This window comes from Semicossyphus pulcher, unplaced genomic scaffold, assembly GCF_022749685.1.
Source record: "Semicossyphus pulcher isolate SPU_LCO1_2020_fin unplaced genomic scaffold, fSemPul1.0.p SCAF_17, whole genome shotgun sequence".
Lineage (NCBI taxonomy): Eukaryota > Metazoa > Chordata > Actinopteri > Labriformes > Labridae > Semicossyphus > Semicossyphus pulcher.
In genome coordinates this window covers 18167529-18190897 of record NW_027211681.1, presented here as the reverse complement: position 1 = coordinate 18190897, position 23369 = coordinate 18167529, and the positions used below count along the sequence as shown (strand labels likewise).

Genomic DNA, 23369 nt, shown 5'->3' with positions numbered 1-23369 from the left:
AACACACACACACACACACACACACACACACACACTTAAAATTGTTGCCATAAACTGATGAAAAGAGTAACGTTTTTAATTTGCTTTTAAAAGTGTCCAGTGTTGGGGCCCCTCTTAGGTCCTCAGGCAGGGCGTTCCTTTGTCTTGGGGCATAGATACAGAAAGCAGCCTCTCCTGCTTTGGAGTTTGAACGTGGGATGGTCAAAAGGCCGCTGCCTGTGGACCTAAGATGGTTTGTAGCTGATTAGCATGTCTGTCATATACAGAGGAGCAAAGCCTTCTGAAGTGTAGAACCGAAACAACAGCAGACATTTGAAGCTGATGCTTTTGTCCCTACAACTCTGCGTGACTTAGACCTGTACTGAAAGTGATACAAGTCTTTCACTGTTGACTCAAGATGGAAGTGAACACTTTCAAAAGCCCTTAAAGCTGAGAGTCAGTGCTTTAACCTTACAACCACTGTTTCATTTCAAATCCAGTGTATCTGATCGCAGAACTGTGTCACAGCCCTGGTACTAACAGACTAGGGTGAAGTGATACAACGATATACTAGTGGTGACTACGGGGTGTATGGCCGTTGACCATTGAGGGCAATGAGCAGGTCAATTAGGAAGACTGTTTTATGCTTATATTGGATTTTAGAGTGACTTAACAGTATTTCAATTAGGAGAGACAAGTAAATGAAGTGAGGAAGAATGTGTATATTACAATGATGATGTGGCAAAATGTGTGAATCATGGTCAGAAGTCTTAGGCGCTTGGACTCTACGGGGAGATATGATGATCGAAGGGTGTCGGCCCTGAGCAGCCGCAAGATATATCCTCCCCATGGAGTCCGGACACTGGTAGTGGAGGTGTTGGCTGATGATGTCATCTTAGGCGGATGAGATGGGCGGTGATGGGGAGGTGGAGGGTCGCGTGTAAGGACTGCATGAATGAACTGGAGGCAGAGAAAAGCCATATTTATAAAATGTTTTGTCAAATGTTTTGTATAACTCAATGTATTTTATCCATATCATCCACTCCTGTAACAAACTGCACTTGGAGTTAACATAAATCTTCAAGACATGAATGTTGATAAGTTTCAGGATGTCATTCTCTTTGCAAAACATTATTATTAAAACTCTGTCTTCCTTTGCAGATCATCCAGAAAGAACCAAGCCAGATCTTTTACATTCAAGGTAAGTCACTTTGCATTCAGCATCGTGTTTTTTCTTGCATTTCTGAAAAGTTGTGGCTTCACTAACAGCTGTTAAGTTTCCCTAAACTGTGTGTGCTGCTGGGAGAGGGTCACTATCCCTTTAACAGTCAGATCTGCTGATGGTGAGGTTGTGAGCGGACCCAACAATACACTGATCCGTTCTCACTCACTGACAGACAGAAGGTCAACAAATACGTCATGCTGCATTTTTTTAGCTGTTGTTTACATACATGACTTAAAGTAAAACCTCCTCACTGACAGAGATCGGGAAATTATTTCAGTTTATGATGGATGACACATGATGTTTTTAGCCCCCTAGTGTTTACACCTTAGCTAATCAATGCAGTAAACCTTGTGGTATTGAGACAAGGATGAGGATTATTGTTCTTTCCCCCAGATAGTTTACATCACCCTCCTGCAGTCGGTCCTTAACGAGCAGAGAATGTGTTAATGATGCACCCGCCTCCCCTGTCAGGAGGATTCACCGTAGCTTTGGAGAAGAGACTGTCAGGCACAGAGTGGCACAGTTGTTTGATCTCGACACCAGGCATAGAGACGGGGTCTTACTATTGTAATGTTGCCAGGGTAGAGTTACCTAGTAAATATAATCTTCAACATTGGGAGGTAAACAGCCTGAAGATGTTGTGCAGAACAGTAGATATCTCATGTTATCCCGTGTTTACCTGGAAGTTGTAGCATTTCCTGGGCACCATGTTTATGTGAGGTAGGTGGATTTCAACAGCTGCAGGGATTTTATTCCTCTCCAATGTAACATTTAAAGTATGTTTAGTGATATATAAACCTGCAGTAAAATTTGAGTTTTCTTCAATCAATATAAAATATGTTTGGCCTGATGAAGGGCACTAATCAAATATTAACCTGGTCCAAGCCTCACTGCTGTTATTTTTATTCATACAATAAGCAACAAACTTTATTCTAACAATTTATACAGGTCATTTTATGTGTTATATTATTGTGATAATGTTTAAGTCATTTATTTTCAGTGTGCATGTTTACAGCTCTTTTTTTTATGTGATTTTTTCATCTCAGTAATTCTATATCCCCTTAGTTATGAACCTCAATGTATCACATTATAAATCTCTAATGTAAGAGTAATTTGTAGAACATTTCCTCCTTTTTATTGTTTTAGCTTCTTGTCCATGTTATTTCTTACTTTTCTTTAATTATCCCATGTATCATTATGTCCGTCTTTTTAAGTTTAAAGTTGAAAATTACTTTAAATCCTTTATTTTCATTTATACAACAGTTAGTTAAGACCAATTTATCTGATTGGACAAGAGGCATTCCACGAGTGTTGATATAGAGAACAACATCACTGGGACTTTTCACTCTGTGTATCACTCCACCTCAGCCAGGTGTTCTGAATACTGTTAATTAACATTACAGCAGACCGTGTATGTCTACAATAATCAAGCTGGTACCTCTGAATCACACAGCAGACTCTTATTTCACTGATTGCTTTATAAATAAAAACATACAGATAATTAAACATGATGAAAACAGCTGATCTGTGGTAACCTGTAGACACAGAGTGGAGGAGAATGTTTGGGTTGCTTGGCAACAGCAGTCCAGTTTCAGTTAAGTTGTTGAACCAGTTAAATTGGTGGAGCAAAAAGTAATTGTGTTTTTGATTATCACTTTTTACTACTATTTGCTGCTTGTATAACTGTTGTATAAAAACAATATCACACTCGAGGTCGTGTTGTTGTACTGAATATCAGCACGGCTGTGATTATCTGCGGCCTCGTGCCTATGACCAAGCTGATATTCAGTACAACATCACTCCCTCTCATGTGACATTGCTTGAATAAGTTAAGTACAAAGTAAGAGCATGGTGTGTATAGTATGGTGTCAGCCATGGGTGAGAGTCACCACAAAGGTATGAACCAGCTCTTGTTCTGTTTGCTCCCCACACCTTAATGATCAATGCTCTTTGCTCTCTTTGCAGCCAAGGACCTCTGTCTTCAATACGAGCTGCTATCAAACGAAGTAAGTTTGCCAAAACAGGACTGTACATAAAAACAGCACAGTGAGGTTTTATTCCTCAAATAAGCTGAATCACAATTATATCATAAGATGTATGGGAGAGTTAGTGACTATTTTTAAGGATGAAAAACAACAAATTACAATAATATCTTTATGCTTTCCCTCATAAATGTTAAAAACAACATGAAAATGTGACTTTTTTATATTAAAAAAGCATCAAAGCAGGCCAATTTATGGCAGCTAATTTATCTTCTTTTTTCCCTCAGCAAGAACAAACTCTCAAAGTGAACACACCAGAGAAAGAAGGTAATGTCAACACAGTACCAGAGAGCTTTATAGTTGTCTATGATTTGTACTTCTTGAACAAACATTTTGCTTCTTATTCATTCAGATTGAAAAGAACAAATGCAGTTAATTGTTTCTTTGTTAACTTACAAATAACTGTATTTTGCTATGAAAGAAACAAAGTGATTAATAAGAAATAAATCCTCAGGCAGGTGAATTTATTGTATATATTTGCGTTTCAGGCGACCAGAGATCACCATCGTCTCAGCAGAACCTCTGGCCAGTAACAGCTGGTTCGCAGGAGGGTCTGTGGTTTTCCCTCCTCCTCCTCAGTCAGGCTGGTCTGCAGCAATCCAGCCGGTATCCCAGGTAGGCCTCATCCAAGACTTCTATTGGCTTTAACTTGGATGGTTTTTTTTTATCAGGGAACATTGCTTGGTTCTTTGAAGGGGCAGTTGTTTTTTGGCTGTAGGTTTCTGTTGTCTTCAGATATTTCGTCTTGACCAAGATATAAAAAAAAACACTATTATCTGAGCACAAAAATATAACCCCAAGTTATGAGAGTAGCTGAAGTCTAATTAACAAAGTTTTTTGCAGAAACTAAATCGAAACAGGCCAAAAAAATAGACCCCACATGTAAATTATTAGCTGTAGCATATTAACTCTCTTCATCTTTTAAACGTCAAACCATAAGAACACGTATGTTAAATATCCTGACATACTACATCAGCACAATGCCATGCTACTGGGTAAAAAAACATATGCGGGTATTTGAATGCCTCTCTCTTTCATGACTTAGCCCCCACCATCCTATGACCAGGTGATCCAAGAGAAGACCAAGGAAGAGCACACAGTCAAGCCCACTGCAGCCCCGCGGAGGACCGCCTGCACCGCCACAAGTGCCACACAGACCGACCCTGTGAGGGAAGACACCTCCACTGCTGTCCCAGGGAGCAGTGCTGCTCAACAGTCAGCAGGGAAAAAACCTGCTGGTGAGGCATAAGAGAATCACTAGTTGTGTTATTTTGTAAATTTTAGTCTTTTTCTGCTCTAAAAATGATGTTTCTTCCAGGGAAAAAGCCGAAAAAACCACCAAGGCCATCACTGCCAAAACCACTGGTCAAAGACCCAGCTGCTGAGACCGCTAGAACAAATACTACAGCGTCCACAGGCACTGAGGGCCAAAGAGACTCAAAGTCCGATATAAAGCAACCAAACCACGCAGATTCCACTCACACATGCACCAGATCTGTCATTGTGCATTGGGATAATCCTAAAAACCATCTCTCTGCCCCTGCTGCTGAAACTACTCCCTCTTCTTCGGACCAGGAACACAGTCAATGCCCTGTTCCACTTCCTCGTACAAAAACTCGAAACAAACCCGATACAGACGGGGCCAAAGATCAGACTTTGATAAGACTAAGTGAAAGTTGTGACGAAATTCAATCTAATCCAGCTGATTTCAACCCAAATAAGTATTTAAAGGAGTTATTGGAGGTCTTCAGTGCAGATAACGAGCGTGAGGAGATCCCGGACGACGCTAACCAATCAGACGAGGCCTCAGAAGGTGAGGATGCAGGTGCCGATATGAGCGACAACCACAGTCAACGCAACATCCGTGCCAGGATCCAGGCCTTCGAGAGCCAGGTTAGTGTCGAGGAAGGAAATGTGGTCGAACCAGCCAAACCAGAACCTAAACCCAGGAAGGCAGCCATCAAACCTCCAGTTGCTGCCAAACCTTCGGTCGCTCTAAGATCTCAGTTTAACCACAGTACGGAAGATGACAATCAAAATGTCTCGACCACAAGCATCCCCCAAAACCCGATACCGGCAGTTAGACCTCAGCCCCCAAAGAAACCTGTGGCACAGTCTGTGAAAGACGAACTAGAGACTTTACACAACAAGGTGGCAATCCCAAAGAGATCACGGCCTTCTGTGCTGACCAGATCCAACTGCATCAATGAAGATGAACCGTTACCAGTTACACCTCCTAGGCCTCCTGTAAAGCCTGTTAAGGAGCCTCTGAAACCAAACCTCAATATAAACAACCACAACTCAGCCTCTGTGCCCAGAGAGAATGAGTATGTGGAAAGTCCAACAAGTGAGTAGCATATTTTACTACTTTAGTGCAAGAAAAAATACTGCTAATACAGGAAGATACTAAAAATAGGTATGGCTGTTTTCATTTATAGTGTGATTAATCATTTGTTTTAACATAATGGTAAACCTAAATTATTGAAAAACCTTTCAAAATAATGTTACAAAGTGCTGTACAGCAATGGGCAAGAATTACAAGAATTTGTAAAAGATTTTTTTTTCTGTAAAACATCTGAAATAATGACTCAATATCAGAGCCTTAAGTCTTGAAATAGCTAACCCTGTCCAACCAATAGTTAAACAACCAACTGACGGTGATAAGAAATAAATAAAGGGAGCAGATCTGTTGCTAGCAGCTAGCATATACTGTGTTTTGTATTTTGCTTTTTTTGTAGGAAAAAAGAAGTAGATAAAAAAAAAATATCTAGGCTACTCCACTCTCATGTCTGCATATTTAGCGCAGAGCTGGAGTTTATGGGGGATTAGCCTAGTTAGCCTAGCTTAAACATGGCTAGCATGGCTCACCAGAATAAAAAAATACACCTACCAACACCTGTAACACTAACTAATTAACTCTGTTATATGATTAACCTGTACAGAAAATGAGTTGTAAAAACTGCAATTCTATGCTAAGTTCTATGCGTTAACTATTTCCTAACAGTTGCTAGCTTGGCAGAGATGCTACACGGACATGCTAGTTGGATGTATAAACTGTTAACAGCACATTATTTCTTTAAAAAAACAATTGTCGTTTTTGCATATGTCTGTGGTCAGATTAAAGTAATTAGATAAAAGTAATTTATTTGTTAGCTTTTGATGTCATGGCAGGCACATTTTCAACTATGTTTAGAGCCAGGCTAGCTGTTTCCCCCTGCCTCCCTGCCTGTCTTCAAGCTAACTAGGCTAACTTCCTCATGGCTCTGGCTCTATACTAAAGACACAGACATGAGATATTAGAGACATATTAACTTTATTCCCCTCTTGGCAAGAAGGCAAATAAGTCTAAAGCTATGTAACATTTAAAAAAAAAAGATATTTAAATGAGAAAATAGGCTAAGAACTGCTTTTGGCTTAAAAGTGACATACCAACCTTTGTTGTCTGTGTTGACATTAAGTGGCTCATGAGCATCATAATTCCACAGCGATACAGTATAGTGTCTCTCTGTTTAGATCACATCCCAGTTAAACCGCAGCGTAACGTGGACAGCAATGGAGGGTCGTTCACCAGACAAAGTTTAACCCGGAGACCGACCACTATAAGGGTCCCCAGCAAGACTGATTCATGTGAGTCTACCTCCCTAACATGTGCAATTATGATTGTCTGAATGTTTGTGATTTACTGTCAAAAATATACATCAATTTTTACAGGGATACTATATTTTGGAGTTGAGTGATATTTTACATATTCTACTCTTGTGCCTTTTTTGCACACATTGTAATGTAACTTACGTTTTCAGAATTCTTTGGTAAAGAAAAAACTTTTCTCAGTTTCAGACAATTTTCAAGACCGTCCCCCTCCTCTCCCTGCTCAGAAGCCCGTAGGCTACCTAAATAGCTCAGCCAGCCACAACCACAGCAGGGTACCGGTCCTCCCCGTCCAGGTAAGATGTGGTGTTTACACAAACCTGGAAACTTTGCAAATACTTCCTCTGAACACCTAAGAGAAGTTAAAAGATTTTCACAGATGAATCAGGAGAGGTTTTTCTTCTTATAAACTATGATGGGGTGCAGGTTTGTCTTGTCTGTCAGCTGTCGGCTTACCTGCCATCTTCCTGTGCTTTCCACAAACAAAGACACAATTGTAACCCCATGAACACATTGCTTGCTGTTGAGCTGAAGCTAGCTTTGGCTGAATGCTATGTGTTGTAGCATGATTTGTATGATTTCTGAAACGTAGGCTGTGTGTTGCAGGAGTCTTTTCAATCTGGGCCGGAGCCCTCACTACCACCAAGGTGAGTGAAGGATAAACAATGTAGCAAAACAAGTTTTTTAATAAATGATGGTACACTTTTGGACATAATAAGCCATTCAACACGATGATGTTGCACTTCAGGAGGCCGAGTACGAACAAACCCCTCCCACCTCGCCCACCTCCGGCCAAAACAGGCCCAGGAAGACCTCCCCCACCCAGCCTTCAGGCCACAGGTCGATCCCAGTCAGCATCATGGGAACTTTCACCTAAACCCCCGGCACAGAAGCCCCACAGGAAAGCACCTGTCTTACCTCCAAGGCCCAACCCAGGCCACCGTCTCTACAACAACTACACGGTGAGATTTATCCCCACTGCACAATTTACTACTGTTGTCATATTCCTTATAGGCCTTGATGAGCACCTGTTTCTTTTTTGCTATTCTTTTTCTAGCTTCAGCTCCCTCATGGGATTGCTGCCTTTGACTACAATGGGAGTAACACAGGAGAACTGTCATTTCAGGTATCTTAACTACTCTTTAGGGCTCAAATGCATGAAAATGCAATAATAGTCTCAATTCCCTCTAAAAACATCTTGATCTATCGAGTTGAATCAGCAACAGTGATACCTTTCTTGGTCTATTTCAACAGAAAAATGAAGTGCTTCTGCTGCTGGAGGAGATTGACCCCAATACATTTGAGTGCCAAGTTGGAGACGCTAAAGGCAGAGTCCAAAAATCTCGCATGAAAGTCATAACTCCTCTTTCGTCCGTCTCACACATGTCCCCACCACGGGTAAAATGTCCTTTATTTATGAGTAAATACATATAGCTGATACTTGAGACTAAACCTGCTCTGGGCTCTGTTACATTAACCTTTGAGTATCTTTGCTCTCTCCCTATAGAGTGCGAGTCCAGCTGCCTCAGGAGGAGCTGGGCTGAAGGTGCAGGCCATATATGACTTCAATCCAGGTGACACATCAGACACGGCTACTTATATTGACTGAGATTAGGCAGTAACACTTAAATAAGGCAATATATTCAAAGAAAATTAATATTGTTCACTTTCTTGCAAAGAGTTCGATGAGAAGATTGATACCACTCTTGTGTATGTGTTGCATTTATTAAGTTAGAGTCTGGACACAGTTAGCTTACCTTAGCATTAAAGCTGGAAGCAGGAAAACAACAAAAAGCAGGGCTCTTCTCAAAGTTAAGCAAACTAAATACACGTGGTAATACTGCTTAAAGGCTTTTGAGGTAGTGGAATGAGTATTTCATAACTTTGGAGACAGCCAGTCTAGCATTTGTCCCTGAGCTTCCAGTTTTTATGCTAGCACCAGGAGGCAATTAGGTTAGCTTAGCAAAAGAGGCCCCAAAGCAGAAGGAAATAGTCATCCTGGTTATGTTCAAAAATTGAAAATACTCCTTTAAGCTCTCAGAATAACATGATAGCTCTAGTTTTACTCATACACAAACTTTTTCATGTATTTTTTAACCTTTGAGAGAGCCAGGCTGCTTCTTGTCTTCATGCTAGCCAAAGCTAACCAACTCCAGATTTGAGCTTAATACTGCACAGATGTGAGATTGTCAATCTTGTAATTGCATTCCTTGAATGATTTGCTAATTTAATTTGTAAGTTTTATTTCTGTGCTGCCATAAACAGCTAGATATGTTGGTTCTGCCCACACAGGGGGTCCAGGAGAGCTGGGTCTGAGAGCGGGAGATGTTGTGACCATGGTGGAGCAGGTGGACAGTCAGTGGTACAGAGGTACCTGTAGGGGATCTAATGGCTTCTTTCCCATCAACCATGTCAAAGTCCTGGTGAGTTTAAACTGTTTAAATCCTTCCTCGCAAAGCGTTGATCACTTCTAGTTGTTATTTAGAGATGTTAAAGATTCCTTATATTAAAGATTTTGTTTATTATTTCTCCAATTAGTCAAATTCACCAAAACCTCTCCCTGAACGGAAAGCAAAGCCACCGTCTGCAACAGTCAGGTACTGTTAATACATCCTAAAATTGACTGCACTAGCCTTTCGAAACCACACTGCCTGATTTCTGATATGTCGTTTCCTCTGTCTTAAAGTGGCCCGAGATGCGTGGCCAGGTTCGACTTTGAGGGCGAGCACAGCGACGAGCTGTCGTTCTCTGAGGGGGATGTGATCCAGCTGAAGGAGTTTGTTGGAGAGGACTGGGCTCGGGGACAGATCGGCGCCGTCACTGGTGTCTTTCCTCTTAACTTTGTAGAGGTCATCGAAGACCTGCCTCCACCCCCGAGTCAGAAGCAGAAACAGCACATGGGGATAGCCCTGCCTGGTAAGATCCGACCCGGAAGAAACAAGGCTGAATCCATCTCTTCTAAACATATGATCCTCTTTATTCTTGTATCGAAACAAAAAAGCGGCTTTGTACATCAGTGAAGAGCTTTTATTCATCCTTTTCCCTTTGTGTTGGCTGGCATTTCCCTCTGTGGCATGTCAGGAATGTGTGCCTCTGTTTCCATTTCATTAAAAACCTGTTTACAAAAGGCCTCTCAAAAGTGAACTTAAAGCACCAACAGACTCGTGCAACAAAGGCTGCAGGCAGGAGTTTAGAAACGCTACGGTCCAGAGTTGAAATCCCTCCCCAGATTCTTCCCAAAATGTTTCATTTATTATTTATTTATGTGTGTCATATTTTATTTATGGGCTGCACGGTGATGCAGTGGTGAGCCCTGTTGCCTCACAGCCAGAAGGTTCCTGGTTCGAATCCTGGTTTGGACATAGGGGGCCTTTCTGTGTGCAGTGGGCATGTTCTCCCCGTGCATGCGTGGGTTCCCTGCAGGTACTCCGGCTTCCTCCCACAGTCCAAAGGAATGCTTGTTAGGTTTATTGGTGACTCTAAAATTGCTTGTATGTGTGAGTGTGAGCATGAAAGGTTGTCTGTCTCTATGGCTGTGTTAGAAATACCTTACTATACTAACAGTACATACTGATTTGTCAAAAATTTAGTATGTAGTATGCAAACAAAGTATGCCAAAAATACCTGGATGTCGTACTGATTCAGAGAAAATCTCCAGTATGCATTGGACCAGTCTACCTCACTTACTGTATCCCACAATGCAAAGCGCTGGAACGTCACAGCGGCAGTTGAAGTGGCAGATGGCAGCAGAAGAGCAGAAGGGGGCGCTATAGCTAAAGAAGCAGCTTTTTGCTATTAGCTGGCTATTGTTTACTTGGCGCCTGGAGCAGGATGTTGCATAATAAATTTAAACAGCTCCTTAATACATACTACCACCAAATGCAGTATGTAATATACAGAATATAGTTTATAGTATGGCATTTCAAACACAGCATATGTGTCCGCCCTGTGATTGACTGGGGATCAGTCCAGGATGAAACATCTGGTCCAATGACAGCTGGGATAGGCCCTAAACATGATAAGTGGTAAAGATAATGGATGGATGGATGGATGGGTGTTTTATTTATTTGGGTAGGTAGCTGTTTCTCGCAGAGATACTTGATTCCCATCAAACCAACGAACTAAACTCAAACCAAACTGTCTACATCTATAAAAACTGTCACCTAACGTCTCTTTTTTCCTCTAATCCTATTTCCCATTTCAGCTTTTTCATGAACTTTAAAATGTTTCAAATTACATAATGGAGGAGAAATACCTTTTTATCTTACAAATGTGAAAAATGATGTAAATTCACATTCTTGGCCTATAATTTTTGTTTGTTTAAATATACAAGGTACATAGCCTATAATATAGAGATAAGATAATATAAATACTAACCTGTTGAAAGTTAACCCAAAGTATGCCCACAGATCTATTCTCTTTATTTGTTTCCTTGTAGTTGGTAGAGTAAATGCCTTACATTTCTTCTAACCTGCACGCCTATTTCCCCAACAGGCATGGTGGCTTCCCAGAGTACACACCCTGAAGTTGCCAAACCTGCTCAGGTAACCGATATTTATACAAATAGAAGTATCAATAAGGATGATGCTGGTTTTGCAACAGGCCCGATCAGTCCTGTAGAAACACACAAATATTACAGATACATTGTAGTTCCAGCTGAATGTTGCACATTTGTTGACATTTTTCTTGCTATCTCTTGTGTTTCGCTCTCTCTGTAGGCGTCTCAGTCCAGCGTGGAGTGGGTGTTGGCTCTGTATGACTTTGCCGGGAATTCAGACGGCGACCTGTCCTTCCAGCAGGGCGACCGTATCCAGATCACACAGCATTTGGACGCCGAGTGGAGCTGTGGCCGGCTCAACGGCAAAGAGGGCATTTTCCCCAGAGCTTTTGTTGAGAGCAGCGCAGGTATGAAGTTCTCACAGTGCCGGTATGATGTGCATATGACATATTACCTGACCAATTTTATTAATATCTCCAGTTCTTCTGTTGCCATTAATTAAAGTATAATGAGGATTCTCAATAAAGACAAATATTTAGAAGAATCGTCAGATAGTAAATCAGTAAATGTTTTTTTGTGTGTATCATTTGTATTTTAATTGTACTCTCGATGCCACTGAAAATGAGGGCATGCCCTCAATGATTTCTCGAGATTATATAAAGGTTGAATGAATACTTTTATATAATATAAATAATAATGATAAATGTATCACTTTTCTATCCAGTTTATCTTGCACTTAGAGATGGACTACTTCAGAAAAGGAGTAAAATGAATATAATGTGTCATATAAAACTTGAATTGAAATAAAATTAGATACTTAAGGTTTCAACATTTTTATTGGATCAAATCTAAATAAAATGCTCTTAAATGTATCTGTAGGAGTCGACAGAAATCAAGTTTCAATGAATCCATATATGTCCCTACTGAAATATGTTCTGCCAAAAAACGAAAGCCAGAATTTACGTCTTCAAATGGTTTGTTCAGCCTGACCAAGATGTTCTGTTCCCTATTTCATAAGATTAGATAATCCTTTACTGATCCCCAGGGGGGGAAATCTGGGATAATTCAAATAGCTCACAAAATACTCACTATTAAGGAGCTAGAAGCACAAACTGATTGGCACACATGGACACTAAACCAAATATGTATTTAGTAAATCTCTTCTTCCACAGGTCAGAATTCATCTAATAACCAGCCGACTGCAGCTGCGGATGGAGGCAGAGCCCGGGCTCTGTTCAACTTCACATCAGACTGTGATGAGGAGCTCTCTCTGCAGGTATACAGTAGTTTTTTCCCGTTCTGATCAAATGGCACAAATTCACTGATTAAAAAAAAAAGAAAACTGCAATTCACTCCTTTCTCTCTTTCAGGTTGGGGATATTATAACCGGTCTGGAGTCTGTGGATGACGAATGGTTCCTGGGTGATTTGAGAGGGAAGCGGGCTATGGTCCCGAAGAACTACGTGCAAGTACTGGGATAGCACCATGTAGCTGTCAGTATGACCACAAAGAAAGACGACACTGTTGGATGTAAAGAACTGAAAGGAAACCTGAGGACAGATGTTTTCAGCTGCTGAAGTGAAACATGAATGCAGTATTTCATCATCTTATCACCTGCTGCCTTAACTTAAAATGGAGCTTCTGTTGTATAATTTATCATGACTATAAATAAATATTAAGAGTTGTTCTGGCTGGAAACTTGTTTTAAATTTCACCTCCTGTATAGCTGCGCCATCTAGTGGTTTCTCTCATTACAGCAGTGACAGCAGCATTTTGTACACGTGGTAAATACCAAACATTTCTTTTACTTGATCTGGTGAATTAATTACATGGAATTACCTTCCAACAAAGTCAAACCCCTTCAGGAGAAACATATTGCTACCAGATTAGAATCATGAACAGTTTGTTTTTACATCCAACACCTGTTTCTCCTGTAATGTTTGAAACCCTAATAAGGTCATGCAAAGTTTAGACTTATGCAGTTAAATCCTCATTTATGCGGTTGTATATTTTTCCAAAATCACTGAATATGCAAGTTTGCATAGTTTGTTAACCAGGAAGACCAATAAGTAAAAAATATGAACATCCTTCTCCATATAATCTGTGCAAGAACAACTTTAGAGCCTCAAAGAGTTTCAAAGTGAACAGGTTTTTTTACAGGGCTATTGGGTGTCATTTCTACGCTGTATCCCCTTTAAATGTGTGCCAATTGTCAGTGTTATTACTATACGCACAAGAACACAAGACAAAAGGAACAGGACAGTTTGTGGGTCATTTACATTTTTTATTAAATCTGTCAGGGTGTTTTAGACGGTCTCCTGGATGGGGGGCTCGTAACCATCAGCCCTCTCCACCTTGGCTCCAGTGTCATCACCAGTGGCCTTTGCAGCACTGCCGGCACCGCCCTCGCCGTGGAGCTCCATCAGTTTGCCCACTGCAACACAACACGCATGGCTTTTAAACTCTGGCTTACGACTTGAAGTTGGAATGAGATCGGCAAATTTAAGCAGCAATGTGTTTGAAGTCAAAAACGACATGATGCATTTGTGAGTTCACACTCGGCCCAATTCATCTGGAAACTAGACTATTGCAAACCGGCTCAAGTTTTCCACACAATTACTGAAAAGTTTCAATTTGTTGTATGGGAACATCAGCTGATCTCAATAGGTAGTAATCAGGCGATCATATGGGACCGAAACAGTGTGTCATCATGTGTTCCCTCAGGCAGAACGAGGTGAGAACCCGTGTTACAGTTGTGTCACTTACACTCAAACTTGGGCTTCTTAAGCATCTTGACCTTGCGGACGTAGACGTCGTGCAGAGGATAGATGGACTGGCAGGCCTTCTCAATGTCCTTGCCTACACTGTCAGGGATCCTGTAACACAAGGCGACACACAGCACATCAACACAAAGTGTAATAACGATAATTTACCATTTTAGAGATAACAAGTCACCAAGAAAGTCATTACAATGGTTTTCATGTAAAACCATTGAGAAAAAAATACTGTAACAAGATGGGAACAACAATTAGCCATTAAGAAAGTCAGTAAAAGACAAGAAATAAACCAATAATCCTTATATAACCCAACAGTTATTGGCTATTCCCATTATTTTGTAGCCATGTAGCTACTGCCCTTGTTTGAGGCTTATTTTAAACATAACTTATATTTTTGGTGAAGCTAAGTTACTTTGAAAAAAACGTGTTGTCATAAAAATACTTCAAACAAAATGGGGCAGGAGAATCTGTACACTACTTACAGCTTGTTGACGACTTCCTTCAGGTCGTTGGTCTGGACCTCACGGGTCATGATCTCCATCATCTTCTTGCGGATCTGGCGGACCTGCTGGTGCTGGGCGTAGGAGGTCTTTCTGATCTGGTTGGTGCGCTTCTTTGTGAACCCAACACAGAACAGACGCAGAAGGTAGCCGTCGGTGGTCTTCACGTCCACATGGGCTTCGATCATGGTCTAAAAGGAACAAACAAAAAAAGGCAATCCTGATTAGACTTCAAAATGGACAATTTCACTCAAGCTGCTGCTTTTCAATTTGCAACTGTCCCTCTAATCCAAAACCTATTCTGTGATCTTACTTTCCTTTTTTAACTTCCGTTAACCTACTTCTTGGCACATTTTCCTCTTCACTAGAGGTACAATTTCACCTCCTGGCTACCAGACAAGCAAACTTATTGTTTCAGATGTACATCTCATTATTGCCTTGTTAAAAAAAAAGCATTAAAATATAAAGAGCAACCCCTCTGTATTAAGTTTCACAAAAGGTCACTTATTGATTCCAGTGACTGTCAGCTGTTTTTCAAGTATTCACAACGTCATAGAACATTTTTACCCTATTGCTTTACAAAGTTATTAGGCATCCTAAGTGCTGTATTTCCATGTTTACGAAGCAAAATGAAGTTTTTTTGATCAGAATCGGATCCTAAAAATTCTGCATCCAATCCTAAAAACAAGTCTTGTGGCTGCTCTGCACAGTTTGTTCTGGAGCAGCATACCGAGATTCTTTGCTTCGTCTGCAAATTCATCCAATTTCTCCTTGAAGCTTTTCAGCTTTGCTTTTAAACCAAAATTCTCAGGGGTCAAGGAGTCAAAAACACTGGGTCTTGAAAGTATGTAGAATTTATTCAAACCCCTTTTAAACATTATAAAGTTAATGGAGTTACAGCCTTTCAGATTGTTCACCAGAAAATTCTCAAAAAACTCATCCAAGTGTCTCCTGAAATTTTAAGACACTTTACATCAGAGTTCACCATCATGCCCTCACCAATACTCGCACTACAAAAGAGTGAATTCAGGCACAATCAGCCAACAAGCCTCGCTCTTATCCAGCAGCATCTCTTCTTTTGCATTGAAGCTGTTATCTACCGTTACCGCTGTGAATAGATGATCATATACCTCATGTAAATACCTCAACTGTCTCATGATAAAACTTCTCAGGCAGTCCTACACCTGATCACCTGATCGTTCAGTCATGACCCAACTTAAATTGTACACTATCGCTTCTAAAATTTGCTCATGTTCAAAGCATACTAAAACTATCAATGTTTAAACAGGGCAGGTAGTGAATCTTGAGATCAAATATTGATTTGGTGCCAGAACTCGCATTGGCAGCAGGGACATTTCCAGGATAACATTAATTACTATTCATAAAAACATTCATTACCTGCCACTTCTTGACCATGGAGCACATCTTGTCACGGGTCAAGTCCATGCCGTGGAAGTTTGTGAGGCAGTTCTTGCCCTGAACATCCTCGGTGATGAGCTTGAATTTACGGAAGGCCACCTCGTCGTTCTGCAGGTCGGCGAGGCTCACCTCGAACACACGTCCCTTAAGACCATCGGAGGCGATTCCTGAGTGGTTGAACGTAAAATGTGCATGTTAGAAAACGGGCACCTGCAGGAATGAAAGTCATGGAAATCCCTGGAATCAGTTAGATCTTAAATACTGGGAATGTCAGCTGATCTAGTGAGCAATCGACAACCATCATTTGGGACCGAAACAGCTTGTCAATCACTACACCAGGGGTGCCCAATCCTGCTCCTGGAGAGCTACCTTCATGCATGTTTTAACTTTCTCCATTCACCAACCCAACAGATTTGAATGATCTGTTTGTTATCAATCAACTGAAGCTTCTCAGGAGCTTGACAGTGAGCAAACATTCGAATCAGGTACTATAGGCCTTCTTCACAGAAGATCTTTGAGCATATCACAGTAGGAAAAGCGCAGGTGTTTATCGTAGCATTAATGATGGCTGTATTCCATTTAGCTGCTTCAATTTCATGATCCTGGTTGTGTGTATGCTGACTGCCTGTCATGGCTTTCTCAGACACTTTAATAGAACAGAATCATTGTTAAAGTTATTATTAACACCTGTGCTTTTCCTCCTGTTAGAAGTAAAGATGTGCGCTGTGAAATAAGCCCATAGCATCATCAATGGTGTCCAAGCACAAACATGTCTTTAGAATTCACCATGTTAACATTTGTTTCACTCATTTTTTTATGATAAACTGTTATATTTATCCCCCCTATGGCATTGCCCGAGCAAGAAGCATGTCTTAAGAATCTAATGAATAGAGGACATCTCGTTTAGGCACACTCATGTTGAGAATTTACACTTATGACTTACTGGTTCCCTGAGTCCTGGTGACCAAGGTCTTGCCAAGATTGCGGATGTTGAACATGGCTGGTGCCTTGACATCATACCAGTCCTTCTTGGAAAAAGGGTCCACACTGCAGGAAGCAAACACATATGAGATAGTTTATTCGTCTGCACTCGCAGCACCACACGGGTGACACATGGGGTTGTGCAGCGGGCTAGCAAACCGGCTAATCACGCACTGCAAATGACAATGCTCGAGTTAGCAGTCAGGAGGATTAACTGCCGTCTGGTCTGAGTCAATTGCCATTATCAGCAATATCATAATACATTTGGCCACACAATGCAAACAGTTAGGTACCTTTAAGCCAAATGGCACCAATATCCTGACAGAAAAACAATTAATTCAGTCGTTTAACTGCCATGTTGATTGGTAGCTCAGCTAAACCCATGCTAACATAGGTTTGCCTTACACTGTGTAATCGTTACTGGTTGTATTACTACGACCTGACTGGCACAGTTATTATTCATTCTCCCATGGGCAGAATTTCTTTGAAATATTATACGAGAATAAATACTTTGCTTTGTAATACCGAAGAACTACAGGGATAAGTAAAAGGACAGGGCATGCTACAACTCCATACAGCGCCACTGAGGCCGGCGGCGAAGAGACTAGCACTAGCCCTGTAACATCCATCTAAAATCAACTTCATCCTTCACATTTCTTGAACCGAAATGACACAAGTAAGAAGTCTAAAGGTTGTTTAGTGTAACGATATGTGAATTTGCTACTTACATCTTCTTTTTGGCACCTTTTTTGCCGCCTTTGGTCAGCCTCTTATTCTTGCCGACTGCCATGTTGGCTACAGGGAGTGAAAGAGGAGGAAATAGGAAATACCGCGAGAAATAAAGAGATCGAACGAGGTCGTGAGATTTGTCTTATCTCGCGAGTCCTTGTAGCTTCGTTTGGCGCCCTCTGTTGGCTTTCTGATAGCTACCTGATAGATAGCCCCAAGAAATAACAGTTAACAGAGTAAATACGTTTGTGGTGTCAGTGGAAGCAAATAATTATGCCGTGCGGATTTAAATTGTATTAGCAACTGAATAGCCTACCTAATTGAATTTCACAGACCACACATTACAGACCACACTGAAATGAGGCACTGAATATGATCATTATGAACAAATGTTACCCCAAGAGTGATAGGAAAAAACAAAACAAGAAAAAATGCTCTGATGGATGGATGAAGGAGGAATATGCCTAAAGAAATATGGAGCACTAATATTTGCTCAATAAAATTATAACCCAATTTTCTGAATTAAAATCAAGCGTTTGGAAATTAATATATATATATATATATATATATATATACCTATTGGTATTTTAGAGGAGGATAATTCCAACCACATTTATATAAAACAATGGTTTTCAAATTAAATTAGTAAAATATTTAAAAGCTAAATCCAGTTTTATAAAAAATCACGGATACTCAATTTATGAAAGTATTACATTACATAGCCTACATTTTATGTGCAGCACATACAAAGTGTTTAATTTGTTCTTTAAAATTAATTAAAATAACCGTTAACAGCTATTCTATGAATGCTTGGATTATAAAAGAAAACCAAACAGGCAGAACCAGTCTCTAGGTGTGTTAATGAGTCATGCAGGTGTGTAGCGTGTTAGCCACCCAATATGTTACTGTATCAATGGGAGGAATTTAATCTGTTGATATGATATAAATAAAGTAGAAAAGAAAAAGTCCTTCCTTTGGGCTTAACTGTAAACTTTAAATGGCTGTTGGGAATTTTCTTTTGCTGCCATAATGTTTGAAGTCAATTTTGCAAATGTTAGTCTTACATAATCTGAAAAAAAAGCAACTGCTCATTGCTTTAACTGTTTTCTTTGAGACTTAATATTTGCAGAAATAACAACCTTCCGCTCAGAAAGTAAAACTTTCGAAACAAGAGTGCAGGGAGAAAGCAACACATGATTACAGTAAAACTTTAAAATGACACAGAGTGTCTCATTATCTCTGTAGAGCCCAATTACAAAATAATACACTATGGTTCTTGTTCATTTCAAAGGTCAGGAGGAGTTATTCAAAGCTTTACTTAAAAAGATTTACCTTTGGGCTGCAGTGAACAAGTCGGCTGATTTCAGGTCACGACCCCAGAGACGAGGACTGCCTGCGTCTCCTGGGTGGTGCTGCTGGCTTCCATGACTCCCAGCGTCCCTGAGGACTCAGCTACACTTTACTGGGAGGTCAGTGGTAACGCTGGTGACGCTAGCTGCATCTGTGGCGTCGACACTCATAGTTACTCAGCCATCCTGCAGAGCAAATATGAAGTCACCATTCTGAACAGACAAAGTAGAGGACAAATACTTTAAAATATGGGTATTTTTAATAAAAAGAGTAGTTATTTGACCTTGCAAATGGGTTAAATTTTGATTTTTTATTCATGCAGTAACAGATGGATGGAACAGCAACCTCTCATTTATTCAGCTTTGTAAACACCTCACATGCAATGGGTTGCTGTTGGTGATTTGAAAAGGCAAGCAAAGCAGAGCTGTCACTTTGCTTTAATGTTTGGTTTCCACTGCCTCGGGATGCAGACATCTGTCAATGTGCTGTTGTGCTGCACAAAAACAAAGTTCTCCAACCAACAAACATACTGAAATTTAAACCTCTTTTAGGTTAGGTTTTCCTTTGGGGCTCATAGTATGGTACATTGATGTATTAATATATTTTGTCATCTGTTATATTCTGAGATGCAATTATCAACAGTTGCTGGATGATCTTGTTCTATATACATATAGTTTTCTCTAATAATTTTAAACATGGGTGTAGGGTTTCTTGTACTGCCATGGGTTATGTATCTCTCAATTTTTAGTGATGCCAAAGGCTGGTAATTATTTCATTATTATTCCAGCCTAGTATTGTGATCATTTACATAGATAGAAGCAGTAAAATAATGTAACAATACTCTATTACAAGATAATTTCCTACATTTAAAACTTGCCTAGTGTAAAAGTCTAAAAACGTAAGCAGCAAATGTACTTAAAGTATCAATATTAAAAGTGTGTATAATTAAAAAAGACCCCTTTTTGAGTGTTATTTGATATAATTAGATTTGTATTACGGTTGCATTCCCATACCAGTTTTTATTCTCCTTATTTTATTTCAAAATTCACCTTGCATGAAAATAGTGTTTTATATAGTGCTTAATGCTTTTTCAATGCTTCTGGTCTCATGCACCAATGATATTTTGAAATTTAAAATCTGCAAAGTAACCGTATAAGTGAGATAAATGTAATGCTATTAAAAATACGATAATTTCCCCTGGAATGTGTTGTATGATTACACACAAGTTACAGGAGTAGGCTACAGTAACGTAGGCCTATCTCGAAATTGTACCAGAGTACATTACTACTCGAGTAAATGTACTAAGTTACTTTCCACCATAGCCTTTCTATCCCTGCCAGACTTACGATACCTAATCCGCTACAACTGAATACATATGGAAGCGCTGTTGATTTGAACCGATTCCCAGTGTGTCGTGTTAGAAAGTCACCTGAGTGGCACACCTGCCACAGAGCTGAATAGCCTTAGCTCCCCACTGCGCATGCTCCACTCACTCAAGGGCTACACTGTCATGGCGGTGGCGAGCTGAAGCTACCGGGGTAAATCAGGAAGAGAATGCGGCGCAGCTGGGTTAACGGTGACATTTAAGCGAGTCTGTGGAGTTTACCGGGGAGGACCGAGCGGACGTCTGTCCTCTGTCGACTTCCACCGGGGCTGCTGACGGACTTGCCCCCCCTTTCCCTGTGAGTTTTCGCCTCTGCCAGGCGCGCTACCTGTCAAGTGTCCGTTGACTCACTGACAATAGCAACTTCCAGCGCTGCACGGAGGTATTAAAGTCACCGTATCCTCGTTTGCCTTTTGACCGAGCAGAGGGAAGACAGGTGAAGCGCGAGCTCTTCTTCTTCATCTTCTCTCCTTGTTACCTGCAGCTCACTTCCTCGCGGCTTTTAACAGCATTAATCCATCCGTCTGCTATCAAGTTACGGAGCAGGAGAGAGGAGTAGTTCACTGTGGAGTGACATTTCCAGTCTCGGCAGTGTCTAGTCGTCTTTGCGCCTTTTTGTGCCCACTTTCTTGTCTTATTCACTTAACACTTTGCATGGGGAGGAAAACGTGTGGATTGTGTGCCTGCAGACTGTCAACAACTCAGCTGAAGGGGAGATAGATCCCTCTTTCTCCTTCATCGGCTGCACTGTCACCATTGGGAGGTGAACAGGTGCCTTACCTGTGAACAGCACCTGTCCCGTCCTTCCTTAGCAATGGCTAGCGAGGAGGCAGCGGGTGATGGACAGGACGGGAGACCAGGCGCCATGGCGCTAAACCCCGGAGTGCCTATCAGGGGGATAAGGATGAAATTCGCCGTCCTGGCTGGCCTGGTGGAAGTTGGAGAAGTTTCCAACCGAGACATCGTGGAGACGGTGTTCAACCTGGTAAGCTGATTATGAGAGCTCAGGATAGGCCTGAGATAGCAGCACTGTCAGGCTGGAGTAGCTACATACAGTAAACATGTAAACGTTTGGAAAAGTCTGACATCACCCTCATCTGCATAAAAAGGCGTTCATGATCCTGCAGAAAATTATAAGTGGAATACTTTAGCATCAATTGATTTAGTATAACTTTATGGTGTGCTGCCCACACTGGAAACTACCATGAGTCATATGCTAAATGGCTTTTTTCCTGGTTGCCCTGTGTGCCCTTAGCATATGAAATAGTGTGTTTTATTTATTGATTGTATGCCAAATAGCTTGGTCTACAGTTGCACTGCAAACACTGCTGTAGTGCCTTTATTTAGGCTTACATATTACATTCGCATTACACTTGTTTTTTTTTTTATGCCTATTACAATTTATTTAAATCAGTCTTATTGGTTCTCTATTCATAACATGAAAAAATATGGTTTGATAAATGAAGAAAAAAATGTTCCAGAGTTTTTAATTAAAAAAGACACGATGAGCAATGTCAGCAGAATGATCACGGCAGAAAAGCTGTTGAAGCAAATCAGCTGCTGCTTTTTCTGACATATCCAGGTCAGGCAGAGTGAGTGTTCCTTATCTGTCCACTACTACCTGTTGGCCACCCTTACAGTCCTTATCCAGCTTTGCCATGTCTGCAGCACTGACCGAGTTACGACATGACTTTGCAGCACCTGCATGAGAATGAATGAAACTAAAAGCAGTAACAAGGAAGTTTAGGCGTGAAGGAGAGAGAGAGCGTGCTCAACTGGAGTTAAAGCTGGCTGGTTGTAGGGAGGGGGGGGGAGGAAAGGAGAGGTGAAGGTGGAACCTGCAGAACTGCTTTGTCACTGAGGCAACACAATGGAGTCCTTTTTCAGGAAAGGGGAGGCTCATCCTCCATGTCTGTAGTCACAAAAGTTTGCTCCTAAACCAACCCCCGTAGTGGAGGCAATTGTAGTAAAACACCTTTCTTTGTGAGGTTGTGACACTGTTAAACACAGCTATCATCCAGCCAGTGAGCCACCCATTAGGTCTATATTGTAACCAGCATATTTTGAATTTACTGGAGAAGCAAAAAGTTTATCGCACACTAATGAAGAAGATGATGCTTTTATTGTAAATAAGACACTTCAGCTGTAAGGGCAGGGTGCCTGCTTTGTGAGAGGCTCATGTTTGAGAGTGACATTTCTTAGCTAAATATTGACTGCAATTGTATTATAGAGATGCCAATCACTCACTTCTTGGGGTCCTTGAATTATTAGTCAGTCTGTTATTATAAAGGCGAGTCAGAAAGACACGTGACTGCCAGCAGTTCCTTTAGATGAGTGAGACAGCAAATATGACAGAATGTCCCTTAAGGAAGTTTTCTGTTCAGATCAAAGAGTTTCCTTCTCTTTCAATGCTTTTTCATTGAGAATTGTTATGGACAAGTTGTTGTTATTGCACAAAAATAAGCTGGATAGACAGCTAAGGATTATATCATGACAACAATTTCAGTGTGCAGCTGCTCTGTTTGTGTCCCTAGGACCCCATGTTTTGCTCGGTCAGAGTCATTTTAAGTCTTGGAGAACTGGCACCATGCATTTCATTACGTTCTAACTCTCATGCCCTCCATGTCCTCGGCTCACCCTCCACTATTATTTACCGTATTGACCGGAGTCTTTTTCTTTTGCAGCACCTCATTTGCAGCCGTCTCACTGCACCGGTCCTGAGATGTATTTGGTAAAATGCAACATAGTGTTCCCAAGAGAATTATCTTAAAGTACGAAAACTGTGACCCAAAACTGTGGCTGTGATGATGAGGCTGGGGTTCTTAACAGCAGTTTTA

General features: G+C 40.9%; 3 protein-coding genes and 1 non-coding gene across 4 annotated transcripts in view; 2 read left to right on the top strand and 2 right to left on the bottom strand.

The window, feature by feature from the left end:
• The first annotated feature begins 897 nt into the window (after positions 1-897).
• Positions 898-13050, top strand: sh3d19 (SH3 domain containing 19). Its single transcript, XM_069666336.1, has 21 exons — positions 898-919; positions 1141-1180; positions 3170-3210; positions 3474-3513; positions 3735-3861; positions 4292-4484; positions 4565-5593; positions 6760-6873; positions 7078-7190; positions 7501-7541; positions 7643-7856; positions 7952-8020; positions 8149-8292; positions 8402-8468; positions 9187-9317; positions 9433-9491; positions 9581-9810; positions 11389-11438; positions 11613-11799; positions 12565-12668; positions 12763-13050. The coding sequence occupies exons 1-21, from the start codon at positions 898-900 to the stop codon at positions 12871-12873; spliced, it is 3126 nt and encodes a 1041-aa protein (XP_069522437.1). The 3' UTR covers positions 12874-13050.
• A 605-nt stretch (positions 13051-13655) lies between these two features.
• Positions 13656-17874, bottom strand: rps3a (ribosomal protein S3A). The gene is made up of 6 exons (XM_069666535.1): positions 17798-17874; positions 17032-17135; positions 16068-16255; positions 14652-14860; positions 14159-14268; positions 13656-13826 (listed from the first exon to the last, which is right to left on the bottom strand). The coding sequence occupies exons 1-6, from the start codon at positions 17857-17859 to the stop codon at positions 13699-13701; spliced, it is 801 nt and encodes a 266-aa protein (XP_069522636.1). The 5' UTR covers positions 17860-17874; the 3' UTR covers positions 13656-13698.
• On the bottom strand, positions 14039-14109 carry LOC138595442 (small nucleolar RNA SNORD73). Its single transcript, XR_011308490.1, has one exon. It is a non-coding gene; the product is annotated as a small nucleolar RNA SNORD73 (small nucleolar RNA).
• A 2864-nt stretch (positions 17875-20738) lies between the features above and the next one.
• lrba (LPS-responsive vesicle trafficking, beach and anchor containing) overlaps positions 20739-23369 on the top strand; it is a 226148-nt gene continuing 223517 nt past the window's right edge. The window contains exon 1 of the mRNA XM_069665172.1: positions 20739-21517. Coding sequence (XP_069521273.1) covers positions 21347-21517 — 171 coding nt within the window. The 5' untranslated portion in view covers positions 20739-21346. The remainder of the gene's footprint in view (positions 21518-23369) is intronic.